Source organism: Lissotriton vulgaris, chromosome 7, assembly GCF_964263255.1.
Source record: "Lissotriton vulgaris chromosome 7, aLisVul1.2, whole genome shotgun sequence".
Classification (NCBI taxonomy): Eukaryota; Metazoa; Chordata; class Amphibia; order Caudata; family Salamandridae; genus Lissotriton; species Lissotriton vulgaris.
Genome location: NC_141695.1, coordinates 1,681,140,737 through 1,681,165,208, shown reverse-complemented (window position 1 = coordinate 1,681,165,208; position 24,472 = coordinate 1,681,140,737). Strand labels below are relative to the sequence as shown.

Here is a 24,472-nt window from a genome sequence, read left to right as displayed (position 1 = left end):
GCGCTCTAGGATAGGGAATAGATTTAATTTACTATCCAACACCTTCCCTACTATCCACGGGGACTGGAGTTGGAATAGTAAATTAAACTATTCACTATCCAGCACCCCTCCACACTATGCGTTGTAAAGGCATGCGTTGTAAAAGTTGCGATGTAAAAGCATGCGTTGTGATGTCATACATCCGCCCGAGAGACCTTCGAATTGCAGGTGGCAAGAACCGCAAGTGAAATACACTCGCTGCTAAAGACAAATCTCCCGCTCCATTTTAGAGAATACACCAAATATTTAATGTGTCTGATACGGAGGGCCTTGCTCACTTTTTTAAACCTGTGGGATCAGGCCTACAGCCTGATTCATGAAGCAAAATTGCGCTCGCAATAGCTGCGAAAATGCTATTGCGGGCGCAATTTCCCAAATCGGTATTCACCACGAATATAGCGAAATCGCAAACACAGAATTGCGAAATCGCAAAAAGATTCGCAGAATCCCGGCAGTAGACCATTAGCGAATCGGAAATAGCGAGAAATCACGGAATCTGCGAAAATAATAGCGATTTCGCAATACAATCGCAATCGGTATTCATGAAAAATCGCAATTAGCGAGAAAAAAAAAAATCGCTGTTTGCGAGGCGCAATTTAAGGACAACCCAAAGCAGGTGGTAACCATCAAAGCCATTGTAAAAAAAGAATTCGAAAAACCGTTGGCCAATCAGTAACTGGTGCAGGCCTGACCAAACACACTTAAGGAGAAGCAGCATCAGCATAAGGAGTGTCAGAATGCCAGGACTGTACATGGTGGTCAGGCGGCGAAGGCTACAGCGAGCAGCACGGAGGAGACGCAGAATCCAGGACAGGATATTCCGCCAGCGGGTCACCCTGCTGGGCCAAACCAGAGAGCAAATATACGCAAAGTACCGCCTGAAAGGGGCAATGATCATCAAGCTAATTCAGGACCTTGACGCCCTGATGCAGCACCCAACAAGGCGGACCAATGCCGTTCCAACACATGTCCAGGTATTGTGTAGCCTGCACCTCCTGGCCTCCAGGAGCTTCCAGGGGATAGTTGCGGCTGCTGGGGGGATATCCCAGCCCACCATGTCCCGCTGCCTAGGGAGTTTCCTTGACGCAATGCTGACCCTGCTACACTACCACATCAAATTTTCCACCAGCCAACAGGATTTGGATGAGACCAAGCTTCAATTCTACAATGTTGCCCATTTCCCACATGTGATAGGATGCATTGACTGTACCCACATCCACATCTGCCCACCAGCTGCAACGGAGTACATGTACCGCAATCGCAAGTCCTACCACTCCCTCAACATCCAGATGGTCTGCAATGCTAAGACATACATCACGGACATAGTGGCACAGTACCCGGGGAGTACACATGACTCAATCATATTCCGGCACAGCGGCCTCCACACACGACTGGCCAGGGGAGACTTTGGGGAAGGACACCTACTTGGTAAGTACACTTTGCCCACAATGTCACACTGCGATGAAGTAGCTGCGCTGCACAGGCACTCACCCTCTGCTCCTCTCATTCAGGCGACAGTGGCTACGCCCTCCGTGAATACCTCCTCACCCCATACCTCAACCCTGCTACACCACAGCAACGGCGTTACAATGTAGCACACGTACGCACAAGGAATTGCATTGAGAGGACTTTTGGGCTACTGAAGAGCAGATTCCGCATACTGCACAAGACAGGTGGGGCCATGTACTACAGTCCTGATGTGTGCTGCCGCATTGTGGCTGTGTGTGCAATACTACACAACATTGCTACCAAGTGCCGGATACCTGTAGACATCTCTGGCCGTGAGTCGGAAGGGGACGACCGGCCACCTGCACATGTGCGTCATGCACGCGGGGAGAACCCAGCTGAAGGCCACAGACGCCGCAACCACATCACAATGAACAGTTTCTAGTGTACCCACTCCCCTCACCCAACAATTCACAACTGCATGCAAATGGAAATAATGACAGGAGGCCGATGTATGATGCAAGAATAAATATTATTGTTGGATTCACAATAATAGTGTTAAGTTTCTATCCTTTCTATGCAAGCAGTATTGCCCCATACTGCTGGGAACAAAACACAGGACAGGCTTGTAGTGTCAGCATGTCCCAGCAAAAGTACATGAAACTCAAGTGCACTTCCGGCGCGCAGCACCCAATCGCCTCTCTGGCTCCTCCCCTGCCACGGCACGTGACCCTGCAGTGGGCCTGGTGCTGCGGCGTAACACGGCAACCAGTGAGGCAGACAGGCTGCTCACACTGGAGGTGCCCTCGCTGGTATCGTCCCCCCCGACATTGCCTGGCCCAGTGGGATGGAGTGCCAGTACAGCAGTGGTGACCTGCTCCAACACCCGGGGCACATCCTCACAGCATTGGATCAACTGCTGCTGCTGCGCCAGGGACCATCGCGAGAGCTGGGACGTCGCATTCCCTATAACATAGTTAGAGCGGGTGTATGCGGACAGCCGCGTCAGTAGCTGCCGGTGGCGGCGGCGGGCAGTGTTGCGCTGCGATAGGAGCGCAGCAGTGTTGGCCTCCATGGCTGCCGTCATGCGGTCCATCCTGTCTGCCACATTTGCCACATTGCGGCCAATGTTATGGAGCTGCATTTGGATCGCCCCTTACCGTCGTGCCTGCAGTTGGTGTATGCGTAGCATCCGACGCTCAATGCTCAAGCCTGGCACGCGCACATCCATCCCCCTCCTGCCGCTGCGTGCATTGTTCTGCTGGCGAGCCCTGCCATGCCTGCTCTGCTGGCTGGCCACAGTGGGTGTGCGCAGTGTCACCACAGTCGCTGGACCAGATGTAGAGGGTCCAGCTGGTGGTGGAAATGAGGTAGGCAGAGGTGCTGCGCCTGATGGTGGTGGCGCAGATGCTGTGGCCCTGGCTGCGGGGATAGGTGCTGCGCCTGATGGTGGTGACGCAGATGCTGTAGCCCTGGCTGCGGGGATAGGTGCTGCGCCTGATGGTGGTGGCGCAGATGCTGTAGCCTTGGCTGCGGGGGTAGGTGGTGCGCCTGTTGGTGCAGGATGTGTCGCTGTTGGCACCTCCTCGGCATCCTCTGGTTGCTCGTCGATGAGCAGTCTGTCACTGTCGCTGCTGTTGTCAGCGCCACCTGTGAGGGGAAGTGGACGTTCATTAGTTGCATGTATCTGTCACACGTGCAGTTGCTACATGCATGCTGGATGACATTCCCTGACTGGCTGTGGCATTGCGTACTTTGGGACATGTCTGGCTGCATTGGGGTACTTGTTCATTGTGGGCAGACTACATGTCCCACAATGCTTTAGGGCATTACCTAATGTGCATGGATGGCATGACTTTGGAAGATTATGGGAGGCTATAGGGTCATGGCCATTGATAGGGGACAGGGTCGCAGTCGCATGCCACTTACCTTGGCTCTCTTGGGTGGGGCGGGATGAGTCCAATCTGATGACCCCAATGCACGCCTCTGGCTCTAAAGTATCCTCCACGCGGTCCTCCATGGGGGTGTTGGGAGGGACTGTAGGTTCTCCCCCTCCAGTAGCCAGGGTCTCTGGCACCCTCTCCTTGGCACGACCTCTGAGGTCATACCACTTCTTCTTGAGCTCCTCCAGCGACCTGTGTGCCACGCCCACAGAGTTGACTTGGGCCGCTATCCCAAGCCAGATTCGCCATTTCTCCGGCTCAGGCACCCTCCTGGATTCTCTCCCAAAAAGTTTTGGGTGGTTATCAACCACCCCATCAATGAGGTGCTCCAACTCCTGTTCGGAGAATTTGATCTTCCTCTTGCGCCCGGTGTTGCTGGGCCCTGGTACAGCCTCCTCTGCCATTGCTGCAGTAAGATTAGTTGAGGATTTGCAAGTTTGCTGGTGTCCTGGTAGGAGCTCAGTAAGTTGCAGCCTCGAGATCAGCCTCACTGTTCTGAATGGGGGTGGGAACTGGCTGCTTCCTGGTTTTGATGTCATCACTGTGCTCGAAATGCGACATCCCATTTTTCCGATCTCGCATTTAGCGATCTCGCAATTAGCGATATCGCAATTTGCGATATCGCAATTCCTACACGGATGTTGACGGAAATAGCGATTATTCTGCGATTTCAGTAAATCGCTAACGCTTTTTGCGGCCGCGTGCGAATCGCATTATTTTCTCTGTAATTTTGATGAATGCCGATCTGCGATTTCTAAATTGCGATTCGCTGTAAATCGCAATTTGAAAATCGCAGATTTCGGATTTCATGAATCAGGCTGCTAGTTTCTTCCTTTCAGACTATTTTTGGAGTAATTCCGGCCTTTATTCATTCTATTTTTTCCAGCACTTTCGATGGGTTTGCCTGTAGCTCTTGATGGTTTGCGGCGTGCTGGTTCTCCTATTATTGCTTCGCAATGGATGCTCGATCTGTGGAGCTACCAAACTTGGTTGCAACTGTACCGTGATCGAGTGCGGCAGCTCTTTGGTTCTATACTAGTGGAGTCTTTTGCCATCAACTACTGGCTGACCTTCCGTTATGCCTTCTTCAACTGCGAGCAACCTCTGTTCCACTGCCTCCGGCGCCATTTTCAATGGGCCACGGATGTCTGCCTGTCCAATACCGCAAATGCTGCCCTGGAATACGGTCTGTTAATGGGTCCGTTGAAGGTCCATGACCAAGTATGTGCCAGGGATAAGCGTTTGGTGTGCGATTCGCTACTCGGACGAACCGCAGACTCGAATACGTGTGCTCTTGCCCAGCGCCTTATAGACTGAAGTTTCATCAAGGTTAACGCATGTTGCCCTGAGATGCTCCTGACAGCTTCTGGATAGGAAGAGCACGTCTGCTCGTTCGACCTGCTCAACTGGATGGCATACCTTTTTGCAACGGAAGGGATAGACAACATTCTGGAGTTCATGGCATTCCACTTTTCTCTCAACATTTTTGTGTCAAACTAGCCATGAAAAGATAACATTTTTTGAGCGCTCAATTGGCAAAAAATGTTTGCGAACACTATACCCTTGCAATACGTTAAAAAAAAAAATCGGGGCTTCAAAATTACACCAATTGGATTATGCCTAAGACACTTTGCCTCTGCTTACCTCTGATATTTGTTTTTCGCATAGGGCTAACGCGCTGACCAACGGGAGGGTGTCATATATGGCCAATGGTGACATTGTTGTTTTTTCACCAACTTAGCATGAGCACGTCGCAGATTGCCTGCTGCTCGGCACACTTTACTACACGTCTTTATTTTCTGAAATCATTTCAATGGCTACTTTCACATGAGAATTCATCGCTGTGTTCGCTCATCGCTGTGAACATTATGATTTGATTATCAGATTTGTAAAGCGCACGAATGCCCGAACAATAATGCTCCTTGTTATTTTGTTCTAGCCAGACCTTAGCCCTTAGACAAAACATACTGATGCAGCTGTTGTTTGGACAGCGTACTTGGGTTTTAACATGAATAGGTGACACACACTTGGAGAGGGACCTTTCCAGGGAGAAGAGCGAGACAGCACCTATGATGTAGATATACCATCTGTAGGCTAAGGCATGGGGTCTGCTGACAAAGCTCAGAGATCTTCTATAATATAATAATACTTCTTCTTAGCAAGGGGAGGAAGGTTAGGCACTATAGTCCTTTCTCCATTGTCTTTCTATAATGACAATTCCCTTCATGGTATATGGATTAGCTGCTATGCTGCCTATATTTCTACTATGCATTTTCATGCTTGTTGTGGCACGTATACTGCATGTTAGGGCAAGTTAGTTCAAATAAATATTTTAAACTGTTTTGTGTCTCTGTCAGATATTATAGTGGAAAAGAACAAGAGAGTGAGCAAAAGGGTGTGTCTTGTTACCACGATGCCTGAGAGATCTGGGAGTGCTGTGTTCTGGGGTGTCTAATCATTTGCTTCTCTGTGAGTGAGTAGGAGAGCAAGAGAGACACAAGAGAAAGTCGTTTGTGGGTACTAAGGTGGTAGGAAGACCTAGTCCCCATATACCAAGGTCCCATATCCCTGTGCATAGTTCTGTATTGATGCAGAATCCCTGCAACAGAAACCTCAAAAATCCTGTAAGGCAGAGCCGGATCAGGACCAAGTACCAGCATCATGTTACCCCACATAAGAGACCCAGGAAACAGTGAAGACAAGGCAATTTTTTTTTTTACTTTAAGGCATGCTGCAGTTGCTTGCGCTGCTGTGTATAACGTATTTACAAAATTGAAAAAACCAATAGCTTTTGCAGAGGCAAAACCTACTGGCTATGCCAGTGCTGGTTTTACTGAGGTTAAAAGGGTAGATCTGCTTGGAAAGGGCAGTAGGTGCCTGCTGCAGAGCATTAGTGTAACGCTGGCTGTGCGCAACACTTCAGATTGCTTTTTGAGATTCCCTGCCTATGAAATCCAAACAAGATATAAATCGGCCAATTACAGACAAATTGTGTGCTGAAGGCATGGCCGGGAGAAAAGGTACCTTGAGTTTCACATTGTTCTGGTAATAAGTATGTTGATGTGACAGGCTGCAGATGCACTGCATGGAGTGCTCGTTTGGAAAGGCAAAACATATAAGAATGCCCTAAAAGTAGGGGGAGAGAAGACGGCCTGTAGATGCACTCATATGAAGTGCTCGTTCGGAAATAGAAAAAAAACACATTTGGAGTGAGTAGCCTGTGGAAGGATACAGGGCAGTAGCCAGTGGGCAGTGACTGGAAGCTGTACTTGGGCCAAGCTCCATGGCATAAGCAGGAAGTATACGTTGACGACGTGCTAACCCATCATAAGCATGTAAATTAGGGCGACATTGGAATCAGTTTAGGTAAGTATCGGAACTGTTTTAAGCCCCTTTTAAAGATTGTTTTTTTTTATACAATAGATTTCCCAAACACAGCTCTGTGCAGGCAAAACCTTAAAAAGTTAATAGAATTTCCCTTTACGTTTGGATATGTTTCCTTATTTGTAAAATCCAATAAACAAATCTGAAATGCAAAAGTTAATAAAATGTCCCTAGCTCACATTTTTAGGCATATGGAACTAAACTTATATTTTTTTACAACACTGCATTACCTAATCTTTCCCAGACGTTGAATTGCATGGGTACATTTTGTTTACAAAAGTCTGCACTAGAAACACTACAGCATATCTCTAACATTGGATGTTTTAAGTCAGCAGACAACTCCAGTATTGCTTGGAATTCTCTTGTATGGAAGACAAACACTGAGCCAGAAACTCCAGTGAAATATACCCACAGGGAACTGTCTTAAATGTGTTCATTTAGAGTAGTGTTCTTCTAAGTGTGGGAAAAGGTCCAACAAAGGGTCGGGGCAAATATATTTGATGCGGCCTTGGAGACACAGGCATCAGCTTTTTTAGATGGTTATGTAGCAACAGACATTGGCAATGCAAACAGGTCTTGCCAATGAAAGCTATTGGATTTGGCAATGTTCTGTGGCAATTTTGAACAGCGTAAATACTTTGCAATGTGACAAACTAATTTAGTAAAGCGCTATGACGCACCCAGGGCTAATGCGCTTTTTAAAAAATGCATTAGAGTTGGATGCATCATAGTTTTTTTATTATTATTATTATTATTATTTTTAGCCATTCTGCACAGCAGCCACGCTGCTATACAGCAAGGCTGTAAAATATTGCCTAAGTCTGCAATACCCAAGCTGCACAGCATTAACAAAAGGTAATGAGAAAGAAGAAAAAATATTTGGCAAAAAATCCCATCACAAAGAAAGCAATGGCACCCATGTCCATGTCTTAGTGAAAATACATTTAGCGCTGATAACATCTGTTGTCACAACAAAAGCAAGTACAATCTAGTTACAAAACACATCCATTTCAAATGAGAAAGGGGCTTTTTTGAAGTGTGTTTGAAACAGTAAAACATAGCTAAAAGTAGCAAGAGGTTCAACAAGGAGAACAGGGAAGAAGAAACAAGCATTTGCAATGCAATAGGTCTTGCATTTTTTAGAGTTAAGAGCTATTGGCGTGGTAAATGACAATGTCTTTTACCTATATGTTTTGGTGTAGTGGATGCATGAACAGAGACACAGCTGCAGTACTGCCTAGAGGACTTAGAATGAGGAATCATCACGGGTACCAAAGAAGCAGCTGTAGCACTGTCTAGAGAACTTAGAAAGAGGAATTACCACTGTGACCAGAGACACAGATTCAGCACTGCCTAGAGGGTTTAGAATAGGGGGGTTACTGGTGGCCTGGAGAAGCAGCTAGAAGCACTGTCTAGAGCACTATATGTAAAATTGAGCGCAAGGAAAGATGCAACTCTTCATCTGAGAATGGACTAGCACTTGTTTAAAGAACAGTAACTGTAATATTATACACCAATAGATCTTTATAAAATAAACCCACACAGGTCAGATACAGGCCCAAGATGCAACAGGTCCAGTGCATACTTAATTCACATGACATGGAATTGCTGCAATATAAGGAAATATTATGAAACAACAACAGTAGAAGACTCCAGTCAACTATAGTAAAAATAATATAACCAACCCCTACAGCAAAGAAATTACAATGTAGATTTGTATCCTTAGTCCTAGCAAAGGGTTTGATAGTCATCCAACGGATGCCCAAAGTAAGCCGAGAGATAGATGAATGGACACTAGCAGAAGAAAACATGTTGTAAGTATGAACAGAGGAGAAATTGACATAAGATCTCGTTGCAAGGTCCCAACTGCTAGGAAAGAGCGTAAAAACAGATGGAGACAGTAGCTCACAAACATAAAACTGCAAGGAGCCGATCACAAGAAAATAACCAGGAGCCCTGGAGAAAGGAACGAAATACAACTCAAAAGAAATGGTGTTTTTCAAATACTGAAAAATATTAATATGATGTGTTTACCAGTATTGCCGCATGAAACAAACGAAATGGCATATGTCACAGAATTAGGGTGACCAGATTTTGCGAAGAAAAACCCAGGACAGGCAAGACATTAAAGTAGGCCTAAAGCCTTTAGATTTACCTCTGTCAGGCATGTCCCTGTTTTTGTGCAGTGCTGTAAATGTGTGTGTGTGTGTATGTATATGTATATATATATATATATTCACAGAAAAAACCATCGGTTATAGTCGATATATAGTTAGGAATTAGCATTTACAAAACCTTGAAAATTCAATGAAAAAACCATTGGTTATAGAACATATATAGTTAGGAATTTGCATTTACAAAACCTTATTTTACTCGCACAAAACCATTGAAATTCCATATATAGTTAGATGCGCTAACTATATATCGCGCACCCGCAATCCACTGCTGATGATGTCACATATTACATCATTCATGACATGGTTAGTGACATCACTGATGACATCACTGATTACAACATCCAGTGACTGTATGTTTCTGTAAAGTTAAAATATGTTTTACATATTGAAGAATGAGTGGATATATAAGTGTCTGGATGAAGGATTTACTAGGTGCATGACTGACTGATTGAGTGAGTGATTAAATGTGTCTCACTGAGTGCATGGGTTAGTGACTAAACTATTTTAATTTGTGCATCATTATATCTGTTGTTCTACAAACTGCTGCATATGTTGATCAGTAGCTATATGAGTAACTGTATGGGTTATTGATTGGTTGTCCAAGTATTTGTATGGGAAACTGAGTGTGTGTGTATGGGTGGCTGGGAGGTGTGTGACTCTGTACATAGATGTGTGAGTAGTTGATTCACTATATGTATAGATTCAAAAGTGCATGTGGAAACAGCTGTATGGGCGGTTGACTGTGCATGAGTGTATAAGTGAGTGAATGGATATCTCAGTGCTACATGTCAAAGTAAGTACATATGTAAAACACAGTACATGTGAGAGGTGACATATATAAATAACTGTGCATAAGAGCCAGTGAATGTGTGAGTGGCTGTATGGATCATTGTGAACATGTATCAGAGATTGTATAAGAGAGTAAAGTAAATATGTGTTAGTATATGTTTGAATAAGTAAGGTGTGTATAACTGTATAGTTGAGAAAATGGAGGTGTGATTGATTTTTGGCATAACTGACTAGGTGTGTGAGTAACTCCATGGATGAGTGACAGTCTGTGACTGTCTGTTTACACTGATTGTATCTAAGGTTATATTAGAGTCTGAAGAGGTTCATGGTATTATCACATGAATGATATCATCAGTGATGTGATCAGTCATGTCAAATGACATGTTATCAGTGATGTCATTTGAGATGTCATCAGTGATGTCATCAGTGATGTCACTAACCATGTCATGAATGATGTAATATGTGACATCATCAGCAGTGGATTGCGGGTGCGCGATATATAGTTAGCGCATCTAACTATATATGGAATTTCAATGGTTTTGTGCGAGTAAAATAAGGTTTTGTAAATGCAAATTCCTAACTATATATGTTCTATAACCAATGGTTTTTTCATTGAATTTTCAAGGTTTTGTAAATGCTAATTCCTAACTATATATCGACTATAACCGATGGTTTTTTCTGTGAATTTCAATGGTTTTTTAATAGCAAATATCAAAAGCTGTCAAATGTCAAGTACGTGATAGGTAAAAACGTTTCGTATTTATGCACGCTGATGTGCTTTGAACGCTGGCCCCCCCCCACTCCCCTCTTTTCTCTTAGTAGTACTCTCTCTTTGCAGATAGTGAACGGTAGTTAACGCAGACCTTTACCCCTGTTGTAATCCGTCGTACCTGCTTGTCTCTCCATTTGATTGATTATTATCCAAGCATTTACTGTTTTACAATTGGTTCTCTTTGGATCATTCTCTATTTACAAACAAGCACAAAGTCGCAATACTCTGTTTAGTCTTTGCATATAGTGAAAAATCGTGTAAAAAAATAAAAGTAATCGAGCAAAATCAGTAGACCACTAATTCGATCTCTTTTTGACCTCGGTAAAATACAAACATTAGGAACAACCCTTCATGAGAAATACGAAAATAGTGAAATGAACTGAGCTCCACACCATGAGGGCTGCAAGACAGCTCGACTCCGCCACCCACACCGCCCAAAATAACGACAAACCCTATGCAAATATTATAAATATAGACAACACACCAGCAAAGAAACAGGGTAAAACATTTTATTAAATAACTATTTACATAACTATTTTATACTTTTTATTGCCCGATCCGGCTAGCTCAATCGATCGAGCATGAAACTCGTGCACTGATACCAAGCGTTGAGAGTTTGTAGAACGATGGCTTCAAATTTTCCACATACGGTGTAGTGGCGCGAACTGGGAGGGGGCGTTTGGATTCTACCCTTTCCCCAAATAAGATTTTCATACGCGAATGTTCGTTCATGCTTTCTGTCCCTGAGTTGCTTCGATGTCACTGCCTTACACAAATGGCATAAGTCCTGGATGTTGAGTGCCATACTTCAGAGTTCTAAGCAGCGCTTGTAACACTGTTTAAACCTTATTTCCACCTGCTGCAGCTTCACTATTCAAAGTAAGTGGGGTCCGTTTGTGGACCTGACTGCATTGGAAAACAATGTGATACGGTACCTCCCTAAACCGCTTGACGGAGGCCCCCGAGGGGCGGTGAGATGGCGCGGACTGAGAGGGGGCGCTTGGCTCCTGCCCCCTCCCCAAGTCGTGTTGCCCTGGTGTGGCCTGAGATCGCCCCCGGCATAGGCGGCCGGCTCCCGGGGTCCGGCGAAATTTTTCCCTTTTGATGACTCTTCCATTCTGGACCTTGTCCCACAATCCGTTTGACCTGAAGACACGCTGTCGTGGGGCGCCCCTTTACCGTTTTAGTTGCCATTCCGCCCGCTTTTGGTACTCTGTGCCTCTTCCGCCATTCAGCTGTTTACCGCCCGCTCTTGCGACTACAGCGTCTCGCTCACCATGTAGTTGAGTTGCTCCCGCTCTTAACATTTAACCGAACTTTTTTGACTGCTGAAAGCGGTTGTATTCCGACCGCTGGTTGGTGGAGACATTTTGACTATATTCTGGACCTGCATTGTCGCGTAATGCGTCATATGACGCGACGCGTTAGCGCACCCGGAAATGCTCCGGTGCGCAAGGCGCAGCTTCCCGGAAACGATCCAGAGCGCGCCGCGCAGCGCGTAACGTAAGCATAACAGGTCATGTGACTTGTTAATAAAACTTTTCATTGGTTCATTTTACTTTTGTTTTCCTAATGATGTAAGACTAGGTCATGTGACCTAAAAATAACACTTTTCATTGGATTAAAACCTGTTTTTTTCCCAAACGATGAAAGCCCCACCTTGTTTCTGGATGTTTCAGACTGAAGCTGGCGTCACCATGAGAGCACCACCATCTCGTAGCTCCGTCGTGGCCATTCCGCAAGCAATCATGGCAGCCGCTCCCCACCGGAAGCCTGCGGGAGTCGACGGCCCCCAAGACTTTTGTACAATCTTCAAGGCTGAGGGGACGCTTTCGAGAATGGAACCCAAGCCCTGGCAGACAAGCGTCCGAGTTCCAAGGTGTCCCAGGGCCATTTTACTGGACCAGGCCCGAATCCGAAGAGCCGGCCGCCATTTTAAGAGTCCTGTGGCAGCCGCCTATCGCTGCACCGCAAGAGTGGGAGCAACTCAACTACATGGTGAGCGAGACGCTGTAGCCGTAAGAGCGGGCGGTAAACAGCTGAATGGCGGAAAATGCACAGTGTAGCAAAAGCGGGCGGAATGGCGACTGAAACGATAAAGGGGCGCCCCACTACAGCAGACGAGCCTCCGCCATGTGCTTCAAAACTGCATATGTATCTCGTGATATCAAGGTTGGGCAACCAGTACACAACAAGCAGTTACGAGTCCCATTTACACCGGCGCCATTTTGGGCGCGGCCGGGCAGGTCCAGGATCTAGTCAAACATAACAAATGAGGCTGACGTCTCTGAAGCAGTTGACGAACAGCAGGACATAGCAAATAAACCTGAAGTCTCTAAAGCTGTTAACTCACTGCAGGACAAAACAAGTGAACCTGAAACCTCTGGAATAATTGTCGCTCAAAAGAACAACACACAAAACTCTGTAGAGCCTGAAGAAAGAAAAACAGAAGGGCACTGTAGTTTCAGACACACTTAACACTAATGACTAAACAAAGATATCGTCTGTTTATGAAGCAGTTATCATGTTCACAGAATTGACAAAGAAGTGTGCAGACACCAATGCTATTAAGAAACACAAGGAAATCCCTAACGCATCAGCATTCTCGGAAGAGGTTGACACAGATAACATCTCAAGGGACAAAGAAAGACAAAATAAGGATGAGGAAGTTATCACTTTAGTTTTTTCATCAGCTAGCGACAGCAAGAAACATATTGTAATGGAGATTAGAGAGGCTACGGATGAATTATCAAAAATATCAAAAGAAATGGCTACTCCCCCCTTTAGCAGATTAGCTAAATGTTTGCGTAATTTAGGCATAAAAGTTATATTATTGTTGTTGTTGTTATCGTTATAGTTCTGGTTAATTTCAAAAAATGTTTAAATATATTTACAGTTTTTGTTGCGTTCGTTATATTTAAAAGTTAATAAAGTTATATTATTGTTGTTGTTATCGTTATAGTAATAATTTTGTTTGTAGATGTTTTTCCATCACCCACCCAGGATATCACCACTGTTCCCCATGTCATAAAACCTTAGGATGTTCAATAACTGAAACAGCTAATATGGGTTTACTTACAGGGGACATCTTTTGTTCTGTTTTATAAAGTAAAACTATTGTGAACGCAAGTATTATACATAGTAAGTGTTTAATATAGCATTTGTCAGTCATTGGTTAAGCAGGTAGGACCTGTTCACTCTTGACACCCCAGGTGCTGTGTATGTTGCACTATAGTGCTGCATTGAGAAAACGGACAACCCTATTGATGTTGATTTTTCATTATTGATTATTGTAAAGAAATGGCGACTCCCCCCTTTAGCAGATTAGCTAAATGTTTGCGTAATTTAGGCATAAAAGTTATATTATTGTTGTTGTTGTTATCGTTATAGTTCTGGTTAATTTCAAAAAATGTTTAAATATATTTACAGATTTTGTTGCGTTCCTTATATTTAAAAGTTAATAAAGTTTTAAAATCCAACTTTGTTGGAGTGCTATATATTTTTAAAAATTCGGGTGAATGGGGCCTTGAATCGGGTTATTGTCATGTGTGGGCTTTGCAAGTGTACTGCTACAGGATTGGACATTTCAAACTCAAATGCACGTTCTTTTTCTTACCTTTCCGAAGCATGGAGCGCAATAGCACGCAGAGAAAGGGTGATGCACGTGTTGAACACTGCCTGGCCTGGCAAGTTGCTGGCAGTGCCCCCCCGCCTGCTCCTGAAAGAGGGCACACACACACCGCCGCCCCGAGTACTTCACAAATGTTTAAAAGAACATGCGCTTGTTCATGAGGCTTAAATGGTTTATCACCCCTTCTAGAACCCCTGCATCGACCCTCTGACGTTTCCTGGAAGAATTAGCACGTAACACAATACCAAGCCCTGTCAGCTGAAACCCCCGAGAAATCATGGGGCATATTATCAAGGGGGTTTATTTCCGCTTTTTTGGATTTAAAAGCCAAAAAAAAAGAGATAAAATTATCTCCCTATTACCAAGCTGTCGCTAACACCAGTTAGTGACAGCTAAAAGGAGATAGCGACCATCTTGGGCCCCGCTTTGCATGTCAGTGATATTTATCACTAATGACATGCAAAGTGGGCGTGCCAAGATTTTAGCGACTGGAAACAGTCCCTAACCATCGCTATCTCCTATTACCAACTTTTGGAGATATTCGCGCTAAGCGCGAATATCTCCAAAACCTAACACCTGCCCTGAGCAGTTTTTAGCCATGTTATCCAATGGGAGATGGATAACATGGCTAAGAGCATTTCTTGGATAATGCATGAATATCGCTGACTTTTCAGCGATATTCATGCATTGCGGCCGTTTTTTATCGCATTTGCGATAAACCTTGCTAATAGCAAGGTTTATGTGCGATAAAATTCGCCGATGTGCGGCGATAATTTTTGTCTCTAAGCAAGTTAGAGACAAAAATTATCGCTAGTTGTTGGTAATATCCCCCCGGGTTTTTCCTTGCAGGAATCGGGAGGCGGGAGACTAGCACTGAAATCAGTAGTCTCACGCCTGAATCGGGAGGGTTGGCATGTCTGGATACTCTACAGCTGGGGCCATAAACTACATCCGCAGGGCTACGTGATAGCCTGGGTCCGGCCTGGACAATCGTACACAGAGGAAGAGGAGTGTCAGAGGGTGCGTTAGTGAATAGGGTGAAAGGGAGGTGTCGGGCGGGCACAGGGTGTGATTCTCAGAGAAGAGCAGCGCAGATGGGGGGGAAGTATATGGCCCATGCATGAGAGAGAGAGCGGGGGTGACCAGTGCGTGGGGGAGATGCTTGCGAGGGTGGGGAGCCATGCTGAGGATCGGCGGCGTGCAGAGAGTGGCCCTGGTCAAGGCATCTAAAATGGCTGCCGTGCACGACAAAATTGTGGCATTGGACAAAAACGCAAAATGGCGCAGACAATGTTTATCAATAAGGATTCATTTATAACAAAATATTTACTCGCAGTGACAAAATGGTGGTCAACACTTCCTGATTTCCATCGAATCGAACGTTAACAAACGTCACGCAGCAAAAAAAAAAAAAAAAGCTCACGCACAGAGCAGTTTTTAGACATGTTATCCAATGGAAGGTGGATAACATGGCTAAGAGCATTTGCTGGATAATGCATGAATATCGCTGACTTTTCAGCGATATTCATGCATTGTGGCCGATGTGCGGCGATAATTTTTGTCTCTAAACAATTAAAACGAAGCACAAAATGGCGAATTCCCGTTTCGCTACCAGTTTGCGGCCCAGTTCGCGGCCCGTGAAGCGCTTCTACCGTGAAAAATCATTTTTTTTTTATTTTCCCCACGGGACCCTTTAATAACCCCAACAACATTCCTAGGGGGTCAAGAGGGGTATACCTTGCCCCCTTTCAATAAATTCCCCCTTCGTTTTTCACCTCTTCTTCTCTCTCGATCCTACCGAGAGATAAGATGGCGGCTGCTCCGGACTGTTTAGAATGTTGACAGACACCGGAGAGCCAATCAGCTTTCTGCGCGCAAAGTTCCGTTTCGCGAAAAGTAAGCGGACCGGAGCGCAGCCCGGAGCGCTGTTACAGATATATATCTTGTTTTGAACGTTAATTTCTCAAAAACTACTGGAGCACATATATTGAGACCTAGCAAAGGCACATCGGGCTAACAGTCCCTACAATTTTGCCAAGTTTCGTGCAAATCCATTCAGCCGTTCGAGCTAAAAGTGAGTCCAACCGCCCTATGGAAAACTCAATGTTAAAAACGCGTTTTGGGACCCCCCTTTTTTCTCAGCCCCCCCTTGACGAAACCCCCCCAAATTTTCAGGGGCTGCTCAGAAACAAAATGTGCCATTTTCCTGAAAATTTCATCCGATTCCGTCCACAAACCCCAAAGTTATTAGACATAGAATTTTCAAAAGTTCCATAGAGAAAAAATCCTAACTATATATACCTACTGGCTATCGCCAGTAGGTAATACACACATACATATATACACACACACAGACATATATACATGTATACACACACACATATATATATACTCACATGGCTACGTTTACATAACATTAACTATATATATATATATATATATATATATATATATATATATATATATATATATATATATATATATATACACATATTCACATTCACAAGGCTACGTTTACATGACATTAACTATGATTAGCTATGGCAGGACCTCCACCCTGAGACCCCTTGCCCTTCTCCCCACTCTGTGTGCCCTCTACTTGGAGCATGCACCCAGCTCCTCATGCGCTGCCCAAAAGAAGCAACTAAAATGCTTAAATTGTTTCAGACTTCCGAAGCGCATGTGGAAAGAAGAGCAGTTTCATTTGAATTAAGCTCTACAGGATGAATTGACCTTTGTCCTAAAAAACGGGACACGTCTTTAAATGTACGAGAAGCGTTGGGACAGTCTCTGAAAACCGGATATAGACAGGGACGTCCGATCCCCTACACACAACGCAAAGTAATATTGAATAAAAATGGTTAGAAAAAAGGAAAAAACACATTGGCAGTAGAAAACAACTGCACACAAACTGTACTTTACATACTGTTGTAGACTCAAGATGTTTGTAAACTGCTGCAGTCTATACACAACACTGCTATTGTCTAGAAAATTGATTTACTGTAGCATAGGCTAGGAAGGTCTTCCAAGCGAGGCTTTGCAAACCACCCTCTTGTAACCTGTAAAAGGGGTGGGAGGATATAACCTATCGCCGCATCCCACCCAGCGTTACGCACGGCTAAGCCAAACGGAGGAGGTTTTTAAATCCCTCCCCAATGCTTGCTTGCCTACTTTTATTTGTGACTAATTGCAAGATTAGAGGTCCAGAGGATATGTCTTACTCTTTGTAAGAGAATTTAAAACCAATGAAGACCAGATAAAACTTACACACGCCTTGCACTGTAGTGCATTCCTCGTTTTAGGAAATCCCTTAAGCATCTTTTTATTATTATATGTGATCTTTACCACAGAGACGCAAGTAACCGATTATTACCACTCAAAGTATATTAGTAAAAAGAAACGTGCTTCAGAGCGCAAAATACATGTGACATTTATGAGCTACTACAAAAAAACAGAAGCCTTACTTGCCACTATAAAACAAAAGCAGGCGGGTGCTGCGATGTTGTGGGTGGAATAGGGGAAGAGCATTAAAGAAAATAGTGCTCACCAACTTATAAAGCAGACCATATAACACCACCAGTAAAAGGTCCAGTCATAAAGGGAGGTAACAAATGCAGACAAGGCGGTACCAAGGAGGGAATAACAAGCCTAATAAGCATTCAAAAGCTAGCGGTTACGAAGGAAAATGGCACAAGCCAATTAAAAATATGGGTGGAGAGTAGGCAGGGCTTCAAAGCCATACTCCACTGCTGCATGCCTCACAGTAGAGCATGCACTGCCCAGGCTCGACCTAAAAACAACAGTAGCATCAGTGGAAGGACAGCAATCAAGCTGAAGCAATCAGTACTTGGTCTATGCTCCAGTCGAAAGAGGAGGAAGTGAAGCCAGCATGCGCTGGCCAATTAGAAGGCATCAAATAAGAGTGACAATGAAACAAACTATAAGTGATTATCACTCCATAGAATAACATGGGCTAGCACCCGGGCAACCTTAGGGTTGCCTGCTCTATTATGGTACAGCCGAAATATGTCATGTTTGGTATCAAAACAACTTGCCTTCTCACCCCTGACATGATTCTCATGCCAGAGGCAATGAAGCATGCACCCAAGTGGCTACCTTAGAGGTGCCCACCTGGTTGCCATAGCCTTTCCTGTGCTCTGGCTGGCAGTCCGCAGCTGCTACAGCCAAGACAACAATCCGACCCCCAGCCAGGAGGTTTGAACTCTCTCAGAAGTCAAAAACAATTACCTGGACAGGAAAAAGGCGACACTTCCCTCCCTGACAGGATGCCTAGTGAAGTGGAACATCAAGATGGTGAGTGTCAAAGCATTCACTGCCTCTAATATACATCCAGGCTGACTCCCAAAGGAAGGAACAGCTGTTCCCCGTGCCCCCAGGGACATTTGCACCTGGGCAGGCGGGAAAATGATGTAGTCAAGAGGTGTACACCCCCAGAAGGCTAGCCACACATCTAGGGCGGGCTATCTAGCCTGTACAGCTATGGAAGGATTCTGCCTGTGGCAGAATAGAGGTTTCTTGGTAGAAAAAGTGACACATACCCCAAGATGTGATCACCTCAGGGGTAGATTAGCCACAGGGGCTAGTAGCTCACTGGCTACTTGCACCATGGCTATTTGCACTCACACCCTTACCGCCTCCAAATCTAGGATTTATGGGGCACCCCTGACACCAGAACCTCAGTTCTAATCTGACTTGGACCGGGGAACAGAAGAGACCAGAGTCTGCAACAAGAGGAGCTGTACAAACCAAAGGTGTGATACCCTGCACCTGTGACAACCTTCCTGGAACTGCACACCTGCGACTTGTCCCGGACTAAAGACCGGTTCCCCCAGACAGAGGGACCCCTTTCAGAGCCAAAGGCAACTCCAGACTCCCCTGCACTAGTGGCACTAGTCCCCTGCAGTACGCAGGCAAAAACAATGAACAGGAACAAAATAATCGCTGGCCAGATGAGGGATCGCCCAGATGGTCCAGTGCATTGTGTGAAACATAGTCCTGACTTCCATAAATATTCTGGCAGCTACGGTTTCCCCAAGACCTCTGGACGTTGAAACAACTTCTTGCTGACCTTACCGCTGCCGAAACCTTGTTAGTGGCCAGTCTGCCAACCACCACCTTTACTCGAAGCTGCAACTCGAAGAAACACTTCAACATCTTCATCAGACGCCAGTAGTGGCCCCTTTGTCGTATTTTTGTACCCATTTCCTCACTAGCAACGTGTAAGTGGTAAAACCAGCTCTCAGGCTGCTCCCATTTCAGCACCATGCACAGCCAGGACATCTCTGCACCCAGGCTTCTCGAGCCAGGTAAAACCAAACGGACTGTCGTGGTTTGGTCCTGGGACCCACATCACTTTAGTCCGTCTTGGCTCCCACGCAACTCCACCTGCAAGTGACAGATTTTCACTAGTGCTTTTTACCATTGACCGCAATGCTAATGTTTTACAGTATTGTGCACTCATTTAATTTTACTTCTAAAATCCATAACTCCGGTTAAACTATCGGATTGACTGTTTAGGTATCTAAATTTATATAAAAATCTGCTTTATTTTTATAAAATTGTCAATTACTTGCCATCCATGTTGGTACTCTGAAATGCTTAACACATGTTCCTCTAGTAAAGCCTGACTGCTCTTTGCCACTCAACCAGGACTGAGCTATGGATTTATTATTGTGAATCCAAGGACCATCTTTGGGGTATTGCAAGAGTATTACATAGTGAAGCCTAACCAGCCTCACTGACAATATTCCACTTTCCCTCAAAATGGAAATGCTTTGGTACTTAACATTACTACCCAACTGTTGAAATGAGAATCTCTCCTGCATTGCGTATAGTGGTGTTACCCTGAGTGCCGAATTTTTTTTAAATTATTCATTCAGGCCCTGCCTCACACTATTATAGTGTCAGCAGACAGGTCTATAACTGTTGCATCCCAGGAATGAGGACCGGAATCTGTTCTGTGACCTGGAGGGGTGCACCAAGCATGCCCTCGTACACTAACAGTGGACGAACTACCCTGTCATCAATCAATCAATCATGGATTTATAGAGAGCACTACTCGCCTGTAAGGCTGCCATAGGATCAGTGCCTTATGCTGTGGCCTTTTGGTAAACCAAATGTTTCCAAACCTGCAGGTCTAGTGACGTGAGCAATCTACTCAACCTAACTGCAATGCACTTAACCCATGAACTCGTCTCAAACTGACTGATCCTAGGCAAATATTTTATTTCACCAAGTTGACTTTTTCCTCATGAACGCATTGGAGAGCACCTTCAATATATCAGTTCAGTATGTCTGCTGTACATAAAACTCTTGTTGTTTGATTTAACCCCTTCTGTGCTTGTAACGGAACCACTCCGTCACGAGCCACGGACGCGCTGTGACGGAGTGGTTCCGTCACGGCGCGGCCGCCCCGCCCATTCTGCAGTGATTCCGCGCCTGCGCAGCAGTTTTATTGAGCGGGCCGTGACGAAACCACTCCGTCGCAAGCACAGCGCGCCCGTGACGGAGTGGTTCCGTCACGAGCATGGCGGCGCCGCGCGCCGCGCGCCCCCCCCCCCCCTACCCCCAGCGCCGCGGCGAAATCACCACCGCGGCCAAGTGGTTAATAGATTAACCTTTTGCTCCATGTACAATAAAAATCGTGCCTGCATGGAGGGTACACGTGATCTCTAACTTGCCTCTTAGTTCACTAATAGCATTGTTATCAGGGCGAGGCAGGGATGTTTCTCACTTTTAATAAATATATTACTAAAGCAACAGGTGGTAGTGTACTGTCATTTACAGACAGATATTTTCCATTGAAATGATGACAAACTTTCCCACTAACTTGCAGAATTACTAATAAAACTATATAGTGTACAAACCATAATGTATGGAAATCAGGTTTCAGCAAATATGTACCATTTGCACATCACCAAGTAAAGATTTGTTTCAAGCTGATTAAAATCGTTTCCATTTCACTTCAGAATTACATAAAGTGAGTTGTCAACTACTGAAATAAATGTTGCAGTTCATTTACAATCTATCTATAAATATTAAAACGAAATTATGTCTGTTTGTCCTTTATGCATTACTACACCATTCATCCGATCGCCATGAAACTGAAGTTGTTAAGTACACTCCCGCAAAGGTTTTTGGCAAAAAAACAAAATAAAAAGACAAATTTGTTAAATATTGGCCCCCGGCCCCCCAGGGCCCTCATAATCTTTCCAATACTGAACGTTTACAGTTTACGCTGCGACTCGCTTTTTCAATGACCATCAACAAAGCACAAGGACAATCGCTGCAAGTGTGTGGACTACATTTGGAGAATCCGTGCTTCTCACATGGACAACTGTATGTGGCCAGCTCACGCGTCGGAAAACCTTCTGATTTATTCGTGTACGCACCAGACGGAAAAACAAACTAGATTTCTCGAGGCATGCAGAGTGGAGGCCTACGAGCCTGCTTGTGAAAAGTTTTGCTTCTATGCCCTAACCCAGATCCTAGTAGTTGACTGAAACCAGGTTACAGTTGTCTATGGAAAGGCAAGGTGACAAGTATAGGAGGTATGACAGAATGGGATCAGTTCATTATGTGAACGAGAAGCTTGATCGTCTGTGTAGTTACTGATTGAGTGGTCCCAGTAACTATTTACTCTGCTAATTTTGGTAGGCCTCATGTCGAGGAGGGTAGTGACTTACTGCAAGATCAATGGTGCCCAAGCAGAACCTAAATTTTGGGGTGATACAAATTATGGGGTGTTTCAGAATATTGGAATTTGGCTCCCAAAGGGAACAACAAATCACAAATGGGATCCATGGGCTTATCTGAGAGTGGGCGTATTTATGTCTGTCGACAAACGCATGCTTTCCAGAAATATGCGTTTGATCTCACGGACGGAGGTTCAAATATCAGCAAGCCGAATCAAAGTTCCATCCTTACACGAGGTCAGCCAAATGAGTACCATTAGGTCAGCTAACAATAATCACCTGTCGTCCTGATAATGTCAGATGTGTAATTGTGTACTGAAACTAATTGTGATAATCAGTGCTGTCAAATGTCCCTTTTTTATTTTTGCAATAATAAAAAGATTATATATATATATATATATATATAACAATAATCACCTGTGTACAAGATGTTAAGACGACTATGTCACCCCTTTTGAGCTTTCTGAGAGTTGCTACCTTGGTTTAGTTGTTGAACCAACACATATTAAGATTTGTTAAAGTAAACCTTGGGACTGGAAAAAAGTGTTGTGAGGTCACAAAGTCATACAGAACTGGCCTTTGTTCAGAGAGCACCCTAGGCGAAACCAAATCTGGCAGCCCCCTCACACTAGCCCTCTTTAACTGTCTATGTATTAAACATTTGGGATGCATGGGAGTGCGAGCTCCAAACCATCAATTACAAATGTTTAGATCGTACTTCGAAGAGGGACCCCCATATTCACCAATGTGAGGCGATCTTCAGGTTACACCGTGTCCCAGTGCCCTAATGATAATCCTGCAAGAAACCGCAGGGATTAGAAACGTGTCGGCCTTTTCAATATAATTGCTACATAGGGTGTGCAATTAACCTTAAGCTCCGAAATGAGGGTGTATAATGATTCAAGCACCCGTTAGGAGTGAAAAAGAATTGCCCATGTAGTTTTAAGTAACTCTGTGACAATCACCTATTGCTAGGCGAATGGAGTTCTTGTGTGTTTGAAATTATTGGCTGGTGTATTCCTTCAGAATTAATTGGATGAATTCTGAATGTCATTGTTGTTTTTTGTATTATTATCAATCTTTTCACTGTATAATCAATGACATATTGCCTTATTTGTGTATGTTTTATAAAAATTGTTTTTGGTGAATGTAAGAAGTATTGACTCACAGACAAAAGTGCAATCGTATTCTTCATATGCTTTAAAAAAAAGTGAATGGTTGACGTTGAACACATGAACCTTTTGGTCATTGTTTCGATTTCCGCATAAAATAAAAAAAAGCGGTCAAATACACAAGCCAGGTACCTTCTGTTTCCTAAACTAGTTGTGTTATCGTCCATACCTGGTTTGCTAAGGTTGAACACCCCCCCCCCCCCCCCCCCCCCCGTGTGATGATGGGAGTGCGAGGTGGGCACGATTAAGATTGGGAGAAAAAAAGAGTCCAGCAGCTGTCAGAAAAAGGTTTCTAAAATTCACTTTATTGTGGCCATACGTTGTAGAGAGGCTGCTGCAGGAAGCTCCATAGCCCCTCTGGAGGTAGCCGACCTGGGTCCAGCTTGCATATGCAAAGGGCCGGCTCTATAATCATAGCTTACCCTTACTGGGGCAGGTGGTGGTGTTGCATGCTATCTAATAGCTGAGCATTGCCCTCATTTGTATGATAGTGACTTAAAAATCGCGATCATGGGCTCAGTATCAGGGACCCCTTCCCTTCACCTGCGTCAGCTCATCTGCGCTACCCACAACCTTAACTGGGGGGACCAGCTTACCCTCAAGATAATACTTCAATGCATAAGCCCCGCCCCTTCTCACGCCCCGCCCCTCTTACCCTCTCCCCAGCCCAGGCACGTATCCGAGCGGCGCTGCCATGCCGAGGAAGGGCTTCTTCTTTTTGTTCATGGTGCCGGTAAGGGAGGCAGTCAGACCCGAGGCTCCCCCGGCAGCCACGGCCGAGTTACCGGGGCCCGTCGGCCCTCCACTAGAGGAGGACATTGCAGCCATTCTGACTAACACCGGAACTGCGCGCTTGTTTTCACATAGGCATGCTTTGCGAGCGGAAGTGTCTGGGTTAACATCTGTGACGTATTTCCGGCGACGGTGTAGACAGGAAAATAAAGCGTGTCTGTTTCCATGGTAACTGCCGACGAAAAGCCTGGAGTTTACAATCAGAAAGAGGATGAGGATATCAAACAGGGGAAGCTACCACTTTAAGATTTGCCACACAGTTGTTAGTGGTAGCTATAAACAGTTTTAAATGGCGTAGCACCATGGTTGGCATTGCACAGCGTGTGTGCGTTTTCAAAGTCCTGGTGTGTGCCTTATTTTAGGATCGGGCTGGCCGTTCCAAGTAATTATTTACAGCTAAATAAGCAACTCTCTTCTGTGTTTTGAATGGAAACTTAGAATTGTAGCTACTTTGTATCCCATAGTGCCTGTTTACTATTTAGAAATGCAGGTAATCTCCATTAAGGGCACTACGCCCCTGCTAAAAGTTGCTGCAACTGTCACTTTCAAATTTAGCAAGTGTAGGTACTCTGCCCGTCAGTGGCTGCCCATTTAAAACAGTGACTACAATAT

General features: G+C 44.8%; 1 protein-coding gene across 1 annotated transcript in view; it reads right to left on the bottom strand.

Moving 5' to 3' along the window:
* PRPF6 (pre-mRNA processing factor 6) overlaps positions 1-23,973 on the bottom strand; it is a 214,455-nt gene extending 190,482 nt beyond the window's left edge. The window contains exon 1 of the mRNA XM_086932789.1: positions 23,724-23,973. Within this exon, the coding sequence (XP_086788915.1) occupies positions 23,724-23,896 (173 nt within the window). The 5' untranslated portion in view covers positions 23,897-23,973. The remainder of the gene's footprint in view (positions 1-23,723) is intronic.
* Positions 23,974-24,472: the final 499 nt, after the last annotated feature.